Source organism: Tursiops truncatus, chromosome 2, assembly GCF_011762595.2.
Source record: "Tursiops truncatus isolate mTurTru1 chromosome 2, mTurTru1.mat.Y, whole genome shotgun sequence".
Taxonomy (NCBI): Eukaryota; Metazoa; Chordata; class Mammalia; order Artiodactyla; family Delphinidae; genus Tursiops; species Tursiops truncatus.
In genome coordinates, this window is record NC_047035.1 from 59,826,733 (window position 1) to 59,842,578 (window position 15,846).

A 15,846-nucleotide genomic window follows, 5' to 3' on the forward strand; every position below is an offset into this window, starting at 1 on the left:
TAGCTTTTTATAAATGTGGTTATCTCAAACCTCAGCTTTTCACAAATACTTTTTCAAGATCAGTGATTCATTTTCCTTATGCACTCTTTCTAAATAAGTCAAGTTTTCATTTGTTATTCCCTAAAAGAGTTGTTGAAATTATCTGAAAATATTGGCTATTTTAGCTATTTCTCCAATATTGAGAAAATAGAGTCTGTGATTTTATCTGAATCCCTCTTTCAGTATTCTTCTTTTTTTTTTTAATATTTATTTATTTATTTGGCTGTGTCGGGTCTTAGTTGCAGCACTCGGGATCTTTGTTGCAGCACTCGGGATCTTTGTTGCGTCATGAGGGATCTTCCGTTGCCACGTGCCAGCTCTTCGTTGGGGCTCTTAGGCTCTAGAGCACGTGGGCTTAGTTGTCCTGCAGCATGTGAGATGTTAGTTCCCCAACCAGGGATCAAACCCACGTCCCCCTGCATTGGAAGGTGGATTCTTAAACACTGGACCACCAGGGAAGTCCCTAGTATTCTTTTTTTAAAACAAATTTTGCATGACCCCAGCTTGTTTTTCATTTAATTAATAGTGAAATGTTTTGAAGTATTTATATAGTAAGACATCTTTTTTCTGAAACTTAAAGGAATTTCTTAACATTTTTATAAAAGTCCCTCAAAATTAGTTATAATTGAATAAATGCCCTGTTCTCATTTGACTATCTACCAAGTTATTCATATTTATAAATTCTCCCAGCATCACTATATGAAATGATAAATTCTACTAAAATGATATTCAGAATGCCCTGAAGTTTCTATATATAAGCTCTAAAATATTTTTATATATCTATATTTTGAATACTGTATTTCTGGGTCTGATATTGTTTTCTTTTAGTCTCTCTTCTTTCCAATTACCATCTGCTTTTTCACAAATACTCCCTTAGGATCTAACAAGTTTAGAACAAAGTAATTTCCTCTAGCCTTTGAAAATCTAGGTCTCTAATGTTTTCAGTCATGAAAATCATCACACCACCTTATTTAGAAAAGGGTTAGAATCTAAAGTCTATATTCTGGTTGAGGATGTTGATCAAGTAAAGAACTCATATTTTGTAGAATATTAAGAAATAACATATAGTTCTTCTGGAAATTCAAGATAATCAACCAGCACCAGTGAAATGTGTTTCCTTCTGAGTTTGCAACATTGTTGATCTCTTCTTGTGAAAATTTTTCTGTCATTCTAGGATTCGATTGTTTCTGTATTATTGGCCAATATTTGTTGAGTTTCTAATCTGTCCATCATAGAGACATCAGAATGGAGATGTGGGAAAGTCATGTTATATAATTCTTTACTTAAAATACTATCCACTTGTTTTTAATCATAGGAGTTGCTAGATACCTGGACATCTAGATCTAGAAGTATCCTCTGATACTCTGCTCTCTTCTGTTGCCCTCTGTTGATCTCCCAGAATTGAGAGGCTTGAGGAAGAAAGCTGAAAACTTTTTACATTGTTTTTGCTTGAGTTTCATTATTATCTTGTACACTTAAAGAAAACCCTTGTTATCATAGATCTTCTTGGGGGGAGGAGCTATAGATCTAAAATAAAATATCATTCAGGAATCAAGACGATTTTAAATTACCTTAGCTTAGGTTTCTAAGAACACAATTCTGATATAGCTATATTGGGAAGGTGTAAATGAGCTAAAAAGTGAGTGCAAATAAGAAAAAATTCTCACCTAACAGAACAGGAAGTCAATGAACATCATCTAAAATAGGTTACTCAAAGAAGAATATAAGTATTTTATTTAGAAAATAGAGATAAACACTAAAAGAAATTTTCTTAAAAAAATAAAGGAGGGCTTCCCTGGTGGCACAGTGGTTGAGAGTCCGCCTGCCGTTGCAGGGGACACAGGTTCATGCCCCGGTCCGGGAAGATCCCCCATGCCGCGGAGCGGCTGGGCCCGTGAGCCATGCCGGCTGGGCCCGTGAGCCATGCCCGCTGAGCCTGCGCGTCCAGAGCCTGCGCGTCCGGAGCCTGTGCTCCGCAACAGGAGAGGCCGCAACAGTGAGAGGCCCGCGTACCACCAAAAAATAAAATAAAGGAAATTATTGTCCCTGGGACAGAAGTAGAAGTAGAAATGGACAGAGGGAACAGAAATTGCTTTTGTTAAAAAAAAAAAAAAAAGCCTTAGCACTATTTATATTTTTAACCTGTTTACGTATAATAGATTGATTAAAGCTTATTGTAAAAGACCTTGAGATCTCCTTGAAACATCCATGTATAGCCAATCATTCTTTGTCCCTTGGGATTTTATTTTATGATATTAAGATCTACTAAATCCCAGAGTAAACCAGAAATTGATAAAAGGGTGATTGATAAAGTTGTTGTTGATTATTGAGTATTTTGAGAAATATGGATTCCTGGATGTTTCATGTGATTTTCACTTTTTAAAATAGATTATGTTTAATGTATGGACCAAGTGAGGAAAGTGGTGGGGGGGAGGGGTGGTGGTGTGATGAATTGGGAGATTGGGATTGACGTCTATACACTAATATGTATAAAATAGATAACTAATAAGAACCTGCTGTATAAAAATTTCAAAAAATAGATTATATTTTAAAAAGAAATCATATTATAGATATTTTTATACTAACCTGGCTGACCGTATCCGTTTTTCAACATCATATCTTCCGTATTATCTGTGGGGTAATACTCAACTGAAAATTCTCTTTTATCATTTTCACCTCCATTATTTTCATCCAGTGTCTCTTTGGGAAATGGCAATTCTGTCTCCTTTGGAATGTTCTGTAAGTTCCAGGGGTTGTCAAAAGTATACAAGAACTTTTTAAAATATGGTAAAGTATCAGAATCGTCTGTTTTCTCTAAGACCCTTTTCTTGCCTATTTGATTTTCAGTTTCCATAATTTTTATTATTTTTATTTCTTGTTCCTTATCAGGGTCAAATTCACTTGTTGGAGGATGTCCATGTTTATCTCCCCCACCTTCTTCTTCATTTTTTCCATCATCTGATATAATTTTGTCTTCATTAGCATATGAAAATCCTAGCATAGCAAAACCAAAATCAAACCAACTTGGCTCGAGAATTGAGCTATCATTAGTGATTGTGTCTTCTTTTTCTGTTAATATTTCTGTATAAGGAACGGTGGGTTCTTCCTCAGAGGATATGGAACTAGGAACATCTTGTAAAGGTGGGTTGCTTTCTTTGGACAGTAATTCAAGCCCTGTATCCTCACCCCCAAAATCAAAATAACTTGTAAATCCACCACCAAACCAACCAGTGTCTTGAGGATTGAGGATGTGCTCTGACTCAGACACTAGTTCAGACTGTTTCTTTGGCACTGAATCAAATTCTGATTCAAGTTCTTGCTTATGTTCTCTTTGGGGCTCACCATTGTTTAATCCCTCTGGGTCATTCTCATCTTCCACTGTTATTTTTCTATTTCGAAATGAGCTTTCTTCTAGAGGTTCAGTAACTGATTCAAAAGTCTTTTCTCCAGCTTGGTCCTTTCCAAATCCAAACCATCCTTTCACTTCAGGAATAGCTGAGGATGGTAGGACATGATCCCCTTCTGGAATAGGATACTGTTCCACATTTCCAGCTTCTACTGATTCCCAATCTTTTGATTCACTGGTACTTCTGATATCTTCAGGAGCCTCTGATGCTGGAAATTGGTCTTCAAACAAAGTACTTTCAGAAGTTGAATAAAAGCCAAGGTCTATCTGAAAATCATTTTCATATACTCTAGATTTGGGCTCCTTGCCCTCTTCATATGGATATATATTTTCACCATTACCACTGTTTAACTCACTATCTTCATTTTCAAATGTGTAGCTTATTCCAAGAAGACAGAGAAAGTCAGATTCCTGAAAGAAAAACAGTTACGATTGACATTAATATATAAAAACTCCTTGTTTCTCTGAAATCATTTAAAATGGATGAGTATGATTTCCCAAGGCCACACAACTAGCTGAACAGCAGAGCAAAAACTCCTAATCTCAAATACTTGTATCATAACTGACTTTTCAGGGTTACTGATGTAAACCTAAATGAAAATCCTCTTGCATTAGGATTTATTTATTATCAAATAATTGAAGAAATTAAGAAGCAGAGGCAATCAAGTAGTGAGTATATTCTGCAAATAAACTCTAGTGAACAGGCATACATGGCCACAAAATCTTGCTCCTGGTAAGGGTACACTGAATGGACATATGCAGCTCTGCAGCGCTTTCAGGGAGGGGAATGTACAGCACATGGTCACAGCTCAGACAAATCAAAGACTCTAAAGCATGAAGGCCTGGTTAGAAGTTGCACTAAAAAAACTTCTTTTTTTTGGCTGCGTTGGGGTGTAGCTGCGGCACGCGGGCTTCGCTCTACTTGTGGCATGCGGGCCCCAGGGCACATGGGCTCTGTGGTTCGCGGCACGCAGGTTGAGCCGCGCGAGCTTAGCGGTTGCAGTGTGCGGGCTCAGTTGCCCCGTGGCATGTGGGATCTTAATTCCCCGACCAGGGATCGGACTTGTGTACCCTGCATTGGAAGGCAGATTCTTTACCACTGGACCACTGGGGAAGTCCCCACTTAGACTTCTTTTATTGAGATATTGCATGTAGCCGATGGAAGCAGTGATCCCCTTGCTCATCTCACAAAACAACCAAATCATCAAGAAGAAAAATGGTGAAGCTATTTTTTTTTAATCTGAAGGTATGAAACAGTGATATACACTGCTCTTTGGATATCACCATTATGAAATGAGAATAAAGCTCAGAATTTTACAAAAAGAAACTTCAGAATTGCAATTTTACAGTATTTTTTGGCATTGCAACATAGTAGGTGATTAACAACAGACGCTGGAGCCAAACACTCTGGGTTCAAATCCTAATCCTGACGTTTACTAGCTCTGTGACCTTGGGCGAATAGGATGACCTTTCTATGCCTCAGTCTCCTCAACTGTAAAATGAGAATAATGACAGTACCTACCTTATAGGGGTGTTGTGAAGATTAAATGAATCAAGTAATTAAAATAGCAACTGTCTCTAGTAAATACTAGCCTAACCTAGCCCAAGGTTACACTACCCCAGATGAACCAGTCATGCAAGGATAAAAAGGCCCAACCCCTTGCCTCTGTTCAGGACAACCCTGAAAGCCCATTCCAGCTTCAAAGCTCCTTATGGAATCACCTGAAACCTTTGTTGCAACCGGATCACAGTTCAACTTCTCTGTCTGCCCAATCCTGCTTTTTCTTGTATTCCCTCACAGGTGCTATTCCCAAGAGTACTCCCTAGTAAACCTCTTGGATGCAAAGATCCGTCGCGGATTCTATTTCCCAGGGAACTTGACCTAAGAATTTGGGCCTTCTAGGGACTTCCCTGGGGGTTCAGTGGGTAAGACTCCACGCTCCCAATGCAGGGGGCCAGGGTTCGATCCCTGGTCGGGGAACTAGATCCCACATGTATGTCGCAACTAAGACCCGGTGCAGCCTAAATAAATACATGTTTTTTAAAAAGTAAAGAATTTGGACTTTCTATATGCTTACTATGTGCTCTGCACTGTGCCAGGTGCTGAAATTCTACAGTAAACAATAGAAAAACGTAATTATAAATTGTGATAAGTGCTATGTAGGAAGTAAACAGGAAACTGTGATGAAGAAGCAGTAATTCCTTTAGAATTATCATGGAAGAGCTCTCTGAGGCACTGATGTTTCAGCTGTGACCTAAAGGATAAGAAGGAACTAACCAGGTGAAGAACTTAGGGGAAGCGTTCCAAACAGAGGGAAGAGCCCGTTTGGGTTTCTGGGCTAGGAAAGAGCTTGGCATGTTCTAAGAACTATCAATAGGCCAGTGTGGCCAGGAGCATAGTAAGTGCGGGGAGAGTGGCACGTGACAGGGTCAGCAGCGGGAGCAGCAGCAGATCATGTAGAGCCAGGGTAAGGAGTCAGGGCTTGATTCCAGGTTCAATGCAAAGCCATAAAAAGGCTTTAAACCAAGCAAATGACATCATCTGATTTCTTTGTTTTTGTATCTATAAGATCCATTGCTGTCTGGAGAATGAATTGGAAGAGGGCAAAAGCAGGGGCAAGGAGACCAGTTAGAAACCTATTGCAGTGTTCTACTCAAGAGACAATGATGCTTTGAATCAGGGCTATGGGAAGAGTAAAAATGGAGAGAAGACAGATATATTTTGGAGACAGAACTGACAGGACCAGTAGTTATACAGTGAATAGACATTTAATCCCAGAATTTGTGCTGGAAAAGAGCCAGATAATAGTTTACTTAACTAGGCAGACTGACTTCACACTGACCTCACGTAAGGTAAATAGGCTTAACCTGGAATGTGAATTAAATGGGCTAATCAAATTCACATATTGAAGAGTCACCTTCTGATTCCCATTCTCATTATCAAGCCCAGCATTATCAAGCTCATTTAAAACTCCAACAGCAAAAGAGGTTTACAGATATGACACCTAGAGAGTGTGATGGGAAATAAACTCTGTCCCAGTAGGACAATAACATTAGTAATAATATCTAACACTTACATAGTACTTACTAAGTGCTGTTCTATGTACTTTACATATGCTAATTTGTGTGTGTGTGTGTGTGCGGTACGCGGGCCTCTCACCGCTGCGGTCTCACCCGTCGCGGAGCACAGGCTCCGGACGCGCAGGCCCAGCGGCCATGGCTCACGGGCCCAACCACTCCGCGGCATGCGGGATCCTCCCGGACCGGGGCACGAACCCGCGTCCCCTGCATCGGCAGGCGGACTCTCAACCACTGCGTTACCAGGGAAGCCCAATATGCTCATTTTTTGCTCAATAAATTTGTTAAGGTAGCACTATATTATAATCATCATCTTCATTTTACAGATGAGAAAAAAGGCACACAAGACCACGTGGGAACTAAGTGGCTGAGTCAGGCTTTGAACCCAGTCCACTTCCAGAATCCATGCTCTTAACCACTATACTTTACTGCCTGTTAATTTTTCAGTAAGCAAAATCCTTGTCATCAATCTCGCCTTACCTGATTTTATTCACATACTCAAACTATTCCTAGAGTGAGTTTTCAGACTATTTTATATATCCACTATATAAGATGTATAACTGATGGGCACTTATACTACAGAAAACTGTTTTAGCCAAAAATTTTTAAATTCAGTTAATAACCGATAAAGCAACTAAACTCCAATATCAATTAATAAAAATAAATAAATAAAGTAATACATTCATTAAAAAAGAAGAAAAAAAAACTATTGGTAATTGGAAAAGAGAATTCTTGGGTGTTTACAACTATTTCTTTTGTTAGAGAAAATAAAATACAAATTTTCTTTAATAAATAAATAAATAAATTCAATTAATAACCGAAATGAGTTTACTCACTTTTGTTGATATTTCAACTTCCTCAGATATGAACACCTCTTCAATCTGGACTGCATCTTTGGGAAAATACCCAAAGTCCTTTCCTTTCTATCAAAATGAAGAATGAAGATTAGCAAGGAAGAGTGATCAGAGCAATAATGGCCATTGAGCTTAATTTTGTTTCATGTCCTTGGCTTTCATCTATTTCAAATTACAAACATTAACGGCTTTCATTTACCATCTAAAAGAAAGTCAGTGAAATCATATTCCTTTTGCTACTCGACAGAACAGCATAAATCTGAGGGAAAAAAGGGCCAAGCTATAAAATGCCACATTTTCAGATTTCAGAGGGAAAACCACACATTTTCTTTCTTTTTCTGTTCTTAATGACCTTTCTTGCCCAGGTGGACCACAGATTTACACTAGTAAACCTGGAATATCAAAAAGCAAGAGAATTGTGACTGTAGCCAAGCAAGATGGAGCTGTGACATACGCAGCATTTTCAGGATGTCAGAATTGGGTAAGATGTTTAAACTCTGAAGGGCTGAGGTGGATTCATCAAGATAGTAAAGAGCTATGAGTCTTCCAGGGTGCATTTGGTTCCATACAACTTTTCTGAGGGTGCCTTGGTAACAGAGATCCTCTCAATCGGTTTAAGTGCATACAAGATGTCCCCCAAGAGTGAAGGCTTCACATAACCACACTCGGCCCATTTCCCACCCCTGTCAAAGTTTAAAGAGCATATTTCTTTTGGCCCTTTGATTCAGCACCATTATACCTCAACTGTGATTCTTCCAGCTCTCCAGTTGCTGCAATTATTTGGAAACTGACAGAATGAACTCCACAGTGTGGCTTCTTTTTCTTGGCCATGCCAGTGGGGCTTGCGGGATCTTAGTTCCCTGACCAGGGATTGAACCCGGGCCCCCTGGCAATGAAAGCCCAGAGTCCCAACCACACAGTGTGGCTTCTTAAACAGTTATCGCCTGGGTTAGACACCTAAGGCACAAAACCAAGTGTGCTTGAAACGTCACCCTGGTTCCACACATTACATGCTGCTTTTGTGTGGAACTATCATTTTCACACATAGTAAACAAGAAAGAATGCTTTCTTTTCCTCTTATGATACTGTGTCATTTTCCTTATAGTTGCATTGGGTACCTCCCATGCATTCAAGACAGAGAAATGGCATGTTTAAGGCACCATAAGCAGTAAGAAGTCTTGGGAGCTGCAAAGTCCAGGTAAACAATTCTGGCCAACAAGAGTCTGAGGTTCAGTCATGTAGTCCCTCATGCTAAAAAGCAGGATAGACCCAAATAGAATCTGCTCCTTCAAATAAAGATCACAGAGGCTACACAGGGAAGAGATCTTATGCATACGCAATATGGAAATGATGTATGTATCAGGTTGGTCATGCTTGTTCAGCTTGGGAGTAAAGTCGCTTGTCATGGTATCTTTTCATTCTGAGGCATGATATAATCTAAGATAAGACCCATATTCAACTGAAAATATTAATCATTAATTTTTCTATCTGTATATTCAGAGAGGTGATTGAGGCATCTAGGCGTTTCAGTGTAATAGGACTTTGGGCCAAACAGTGGTCTCTCTCAGTTATTCTTTTTCTCCACGAAAAATTCATATACCTCGCTTCCCTAGGTTACTGATCTTTCTAAGGATCTCTTCAATAGCAACTCAGTCCTTTATTTGCTCAGAAAGACATGTCTTTTTTTTTTTTTCTTTTTTTGGCCAAGTGGGATCTTAGTTCCCCAACCAGGGAATGAAACTGCGCCCTCGGCAATGAAAGCTCAGAGTCCTAACCATTGGGCCACCAGGGAATTCCCAAGACATGTCATTTAATCTGATTAACTAAAACTTCCCAGTCTCTCTTAAACTTGGCCATTGGTAGCACCAAGGGATGGCTGGGGTTACCTAGTCATCCCATAATCTCCACTGGCACCTCTAAAAGTCTCTTCAAATAAATATAAAACCTAAGTTCAAACACTATGCATGCTGTGTAAAAGTAATTTCAAGGCACTCTTAAGCCTTCATCCCAACCAGACTGGCTTCCCCAAAGCTACTTTTTATAGAAATTCTGGAACCAACACTGAACATGACCATATTTTGTTTGTTTGTTTAAATATGTTAAGGGTTTTTAATAGATATATAAAGTACTTTGAAATTCTTAAAAGTTCCTTTAGAGATGAACACCAGGCATCCTTGTGCAAGCTAGTCATTTATTCTGTATTCAATTTGTAAGATTAGATACTTACACTTCCTGCCCACAAATCTTCACTTTCTCCTGCAAGTTTAACATAAACAGATATCTCTTCTCCCTTAGTGAAGTTCAGGTATCGACAGTCAGGTCCTCTGTAATCTCTTATGGCTAAAACTCTGCTTATTAAAGCTATGTAAACATGCAGAGAAAAACACACAGTAGAGAAGGGAAGGAAAAGAAAATTAGTTTTCTTCTGGCACCTACTATACTCCAGGCATCATGATAAGCTCTTTCATACCTTTTATTACTGCTATTATTAAATCCTCAGAACAGACTTATGAGATAAATAATCTCATCTCAGACTAAAAAATGAGCCTTTAATTAAGTATCAAAGAGTTGGTCACACACCTGACAAATGGTGGAGCCAGATTTGAACTGAAGTTCTTTTCACTGTAACATCCGCCTTCTGTATTCTGAGTTTTCTTTCTGTTTTTTCCTAAGCCTTTCTAAAAACCCATCAGTCTCTCTTCATGGACAACTCATATCCTACTTCCGCTATAAGACATCCCTAATTGGTCCATCCTACTCTGCCGCTTCTCTGAATTTCAATATTATCTATTATCCTTATGTTGTATTACTATTTACTGTTTCATATTGACCTGTCTTGTCATCATTCACTAGAATGAAAATCCCTGGAGGACAAGAAACTTACCTTACATTTCATTTTATCCCTCTTAGATACACACCCCTCATCCCCCAGACCCAGCACATAATAGGCCCTTAATAACTATGAAAGACCATAACCACATATGCTAGATTTAGCCCTTCAGCACATAAAGTAATATACATACCTTATTAACGATTATAATTATACTGGCATATGTAAAACATTTTCATTAAGTCGTGCAATTGAAGTTAAAATAACTTTTATCAATTACTACAAATTTGAATGTTCTCTTTTCATGTTATGTGCCTAGCCCTAAGGAAACTAAAATGAGGCTGTAAAGAAGGAAAGAAAAGTTGTTATAATAATATTATTATAAAACATCATCTCGTAAACATTCTCTATATATTAAATTATGTATCCAAATGATTAAGGAAAATGTTTACACATAAAAAATTTACTTTTAAATCATTTATGTTCATACTAATAATATTTTGCATTTTTAATTACATGTTGCAAATTCGAAGTAATTCTCATATACTGGAGGGATAGAACAATATAAAGCAATTCTAATATACTGGGATGCTATTCATTTTGTACCATAATGCCAATTTCAGAAAATAAGTTCTTAAGCAATAAAATGAAAATTAATTTCTCTTTGTAGAAGAAGGAAGTTTAATATTCAAAGATATAAATAAAATTATGTATTCCTAACACTGATTTCAGTATTTTTGCATAATAAGGGAACACAGAAATAATTAATATTTGATAAAGTTTACACAATAGATCATGATGGTTTGAAATAAAAACAGTCTTAGAAAACTCATGAGAATCAGAAACTTCTGATTGTGAAATAGAAACTAAAAAATGTAAGGGCTTCATAAAAATAACTATCAAATGGCTTGATATCTTTTTTAATACAAATCAATCACATTTATCTTAAAAAATAGTAAAAGTGCTAATTAGTTTGTTTTTGAGATCTGGATTAATAGCCTTAAAATTTCTTATATATTTATATATCAGGCTGATCTTTGCCCCTTTGTATATTTACATTAAAAACGATCACAAAATACTTTGCTTCCAGCATTTCTCTTTTATAGTGTACTATACCTTATAAATATTTCTCAGTGATATTAACGTTCATTTTTATCATACATGTCCACAATAACATTTTACATTATTTCAGAGCCTCATTTTAAGAGGAAAAGAAGGGAAAAAAAGAAAAGCGACTTACTTTCACATTCCAAGTCACCACATTTTTTTAAGTCTGCCAGCAGTTTTGTGCCCTCCAGACATTTTGTCAGAGAAATAACCAGAAGGAGGATTCTGTGAACTCCAAGATCCGCCATGCTAAAACAAGCAGGAATCCCAAACAAGGTTTAAACCAGTTGTTTAGGCGCTAGATATGCCAGCCAAAACAGGAGATACCCCACACCCTTTACTAAATATAAGAGGAAAAAGTTGGGGTTTTTTAAATCCCTTGATAACTACCTTTTTCTACTGGTGTTTAGGCTTAACTTGAGGGACAAAAACTCTCTGTTCTCAATCTGCAGTATCAGCAGTGTCAGGTATCCAGATTATACATAAGGGTTTAATAATTAACAGGGATTTTTAGTTGGAGTCATGTTTTATAAAGCCAGTGCAGTAAAACTCTCTTGCTTAAAGGCACCTTGCATTCCACAGAACAATTCTTAAAGAGGCCTTCATAAAAAGGTAGTTCATCTCCTTCTGTTAAAGTCTTCAGGTAGATCAGTCAATAAGTTCATAGTATTTGCTGCATGCAAATACCAGCGTCAGTGGAGATATAGTTATATGTAGAAGCAATAATAATTTATGTTAAAAGCATGGTTTGGGATTATCATGATGAAAGTTATTTGAAAAAAATATCCCACGTTCGTATTTTAACAACCTTCAGTGTTACTATGAAGTTGAAACTTATATTTAGTTAAGATAGTTAAAATGTATTAAGTACTTATTAGGTTGCAGGTACTGTCAAACAACTATGTGATCTGATTTTACTCTCACATCAACTCTCCGAGGTAGGTAATATTATCATCCCCATTTTTGCATTATGAGGAAACCGAGGTACATAGAGATGGGTTAAATCACTTGCCCAATGTCACATAGTGAGTGGAGAAGAAATTAAAACCTAGGCTCTGTGACTCCTCCTACCCACAACCACTATGCTTTACCACCAAGAATCAAGTCATCTGTCACAGAAAGATGTCTACTCCGTCTGCAACAATACCATTCCGGAAACAGAAGATACAATATCATTTTATGTACTTAAATTCATATGCATATTTCTGTATATATAGAGAGAAAGTGAGAGATGTCTGAAAGAATCCTCCCCCATATGGTGGGAATATATCATGTGAGCTCCAGTTGTGTTCACTTTCTTCTTTGTATTTTTCTCTATTGTTTGACTTTCTTTTTAAAAATCAGTGAGCATATATAATTTTTAAATAACAATAAGGTTTTGAAAATCAAATTATTTGAAAGATATTGTCACTAAAAAGGAATCAAATCCCTATATTGGGAATTTTGGTGTAAAACACTAGATCACAGTAGATTTTTGGAAACCAAAGTTGTCCTTTTTTAATCTCAGGAAAATATTTTTCTAAGCCCTTCTTTGCTGTACCTTTTCCCAGTATCTGGGCATGCCAGGGTATACATACTTTGCAGAATGCAGCACTTAATGACACCACGCTCCCCTCTAGCGTCTGAGCAAGCTAATATGAAAGACTGTTCCTTTCAAAGTCCTAAAAAAAAAAGACGTGTGTTTTCTATTTGTTTGTTTTCCAGAATCAATAATTAGTAAGAAGCCTGCTCTCTGAGATCAAAGATTTTTTTTTTTGCAGTACGCGGGCCTCTCACTGTTGTGGCCTCTCCCGTTGCGGAGCACAGGCTCCGGACGCGCAGGCTCAGCGGCCACGGCTCACGGGTCCAGCCGCCCCGCGGCATGTGGGATCTTCCTGGACCAGGGCACGAACCGTGTCCCTTGTATCGGCAGGCGGACTCTCAACCACTGCGCCACCAGGGAAGCCCAAGAGATCAAAGATTTTTACATCCTCAGAAAGAATCTGATAGAGCATGGGTTTGAGGATCCTTTGGTTTACAATCAGAGCGCTGCATAGCCGTACACGTGCACACTCAAAAAGGTGTAGGTTGAAAACTTTTGCAAATCTATAAACTATGTTGTCAAGGACATTAAAGAACAATTAGCTCTTCAGCTTCAAATTTTGGCACATAATTATTTACATAATCTATAATATCAAATCAAGAATATTTAATAACTGGGACTTCCCTGGTGGCTCAATGGTTAAGACTCTGAGCTCCCAATACAGGGGGCCCAGGTTCAATCCCTGGTCAGGGAACTAGATCCCACAGGCATGCCGCAACTAAGGAGCCCACAATCTGAAACTAAGGAGCCTGCCTGCTGCAACTAAGACCCGGTGCAACCAAATAAATAAATATATTTTTTTAAGAATATTTAATAATTAATGTACTTCATCATTTTTGTATTCAATACTAAAGATGTTATGGCTAAATTCTGAACTAGTTAATTTAATTGTGTTCTAAGTTAAGATAGAGAAGAACCCAGATAAATTTAAATTTGCCTGTTCATTTGAGTCCAGAAAAACAAGAGAACAATCCTTGCTTAAGATACCAGCTTGGAGGGATTTGCTCCTGCTAGAAATGTTCCCACTTTCTTGCTACTTAATGCACTCAAATGATCTCATTTTATGTCCAGATCATTACTTAAATATATTTTAATAGGATATCTGAAAATGTGGGTAGCACAATGTCAACTATCTCTAACAGATCCAGATGAAGAGGTGGTACATGAAAGGGATAAGAATATTTAGTTTAAAGAAACCAAAGCATCAGGAGTTCCCTGGTGGTCCAGTTGTTAGAACTCTGCGCTTCCATTGCAGTGAGCGTGGGTTTGATTGCTGCTCAGGGAGCTAAGATCCTGCAGGTTGCTGCGCTGTGGCCAAAAAAACCCAAAGTATCAATTTTCACCATAAAAACAGGCATATTGACTTAGCCAGACATTATATAATGGCTGATGCATTTTGCAACTCAAGTGTTGTGTCAATATTAAAATATACTACTACTGCTAAGGAATGGTAAGAGTCAGGAATACGGATTTGGAAAGCCTATAGCTTTCTTCAGAAACCACATAGGAGGTAAGAGTACCTACTGCACAGAGCTAAAGAATTAATTGTCAAAGCCACACGTGTTCAGTGTCTTAGAGGTAATATCACAAAGCAACCCTTTCCATGAGTATATACAGACAGAAGCATGAATGCTGCACTTCTATTACTTGGTGATGTTATTTCTGATACTATATAGTACTATCTTTTCTCTTACTACCTCAGATTTCCTAAAGTGGGAACATATTTCTTCAATCAGCTGCCTGTTACTTTGGCAGTTTATAAGATAGAGAAACTTGATTACAGTGGTGCCATCTTATCCACGGTTTCACTTTCCGTGCTTTCTGGTACCTGAGGTCTGAAAACATTAAATTGAAAATTCCGTAAATAAATGAGTCACAAGTTTTAAATTGTGCACTGTTCTGAGTGGTGTTGATGAAATCTCATGCTGTTCTGCTCCTTCCTGCTTGGTCATGAATTAACCCTTTGTCTAGCATGCCCTGCCCATCAGTCACTTTGTAGCCGCCTTGGTTACTAGATTGGCTGTCAAGTTATCACAGTGCTTGTGTTCAAGTAGCCCTTGGTTTACTTTTTTTTTTTTTGGAGTATGGTTGATTTACAATGTTGTGTTAGTTTCAGGTGTACAGCAAAGTGAATCAGTTATACATAAACAGATATCCACTCTTTTTTTAGATTCTTTTTCCATATAGGCCATTACAGAATATTGAGTAGAGTTCCCTGTGCTATCCAGCAGGTTCTTACTAGTTATCTATTTTATATATAGTAGTGTGTATATGTCAATCTCAGTCTCCAGTTTATCCCTCCTTCTCCTTATCCCCTGGTAACCATAGTTTGTTTTCTACATCTGTGACTCTACTTCTGTTTTGTAAATAAGTTCATTTGTACCCCTTTTTTTTAGATTCCACATATAAGCAATATCATATATTTGTCTTTCTGTGTCTGACTTACTTCACTCAGTATGACAATCTCTAGGTCCATCCATGTTGCTGCAAATGGCATTATTTCATTCTTTTTAATGGCTGAGTAATATTCCATTGAATATATGTACCACATCTTCTTTATCCATTCCTCTGTTGATGGACATTTAGGTTACTTCCATGTCCTGGCTATTGTATTGTAAATAGAGCTGCAATGAACATTGGGGTGCATGTATCTTTTCGAATTATGGTTTTCTCTGGGTACATGCCTAGGAGTAGGATTGCTGGGTCATATGGTAGTTTTAGTTTTAGTTTTTGAAGGACCCTCCATACTGTTCTCCATAGTGGCTGTACCAATTTACATTCCCACCAACAGTGCAAGAGGGTTCCTTTTTCTCCACACCCTCTCCAGCATTTATTGTTTATATATTTTTTGAAGGTGGCCATTCTGACTGGTGTGAGATGATACCTCACTGTAGTTTTGATTTGCATTTCTCTTATAATTCGTGATGTTTACATCTTTTCATGTGCTTTT

General features: G+C 37.8%; 1 protein-coding gene across 1 annotated transcript in view; it reads right to left on the reverse strand.

Annotated features, from left to right (window-relative positions):
- Positions 1 to 11,563, reverse strand: part of MIA2 (MIA SH3 domain ER export factor 2) — a 108,921-nt gene extending 97,358 nt beyond the window's left edge. The window contains exons 1-4 of the mRNA XM_019923987.3: positions 11,448 to 11,563; positions 9,605 to 9,738; positions 7,360 to 7,446; positions 2,626 to 3,856 (exon numbers count right to left, since the gene is read on the reverse strand). Of these exons, the coding sequence (XP_019779546.2) occupies positions 2,626 to 3,856; positions 7,360 to 7,446; positions 9,605 to 9,738; positions 11,448 to 11,562 (1,567 nt within the window). The 5' untranslated portion in view covers position 11,563. The remainder of the gene's footprint in view (positions 1 to 2,625; positions 3,857 to 7,359; positions 7,447 to 9,604; positions 9,739 to 11,447) is intronic.
- Between the last annotated feature and the right edge of the window lie 4,283 nt (positions 11,564 to 15,846).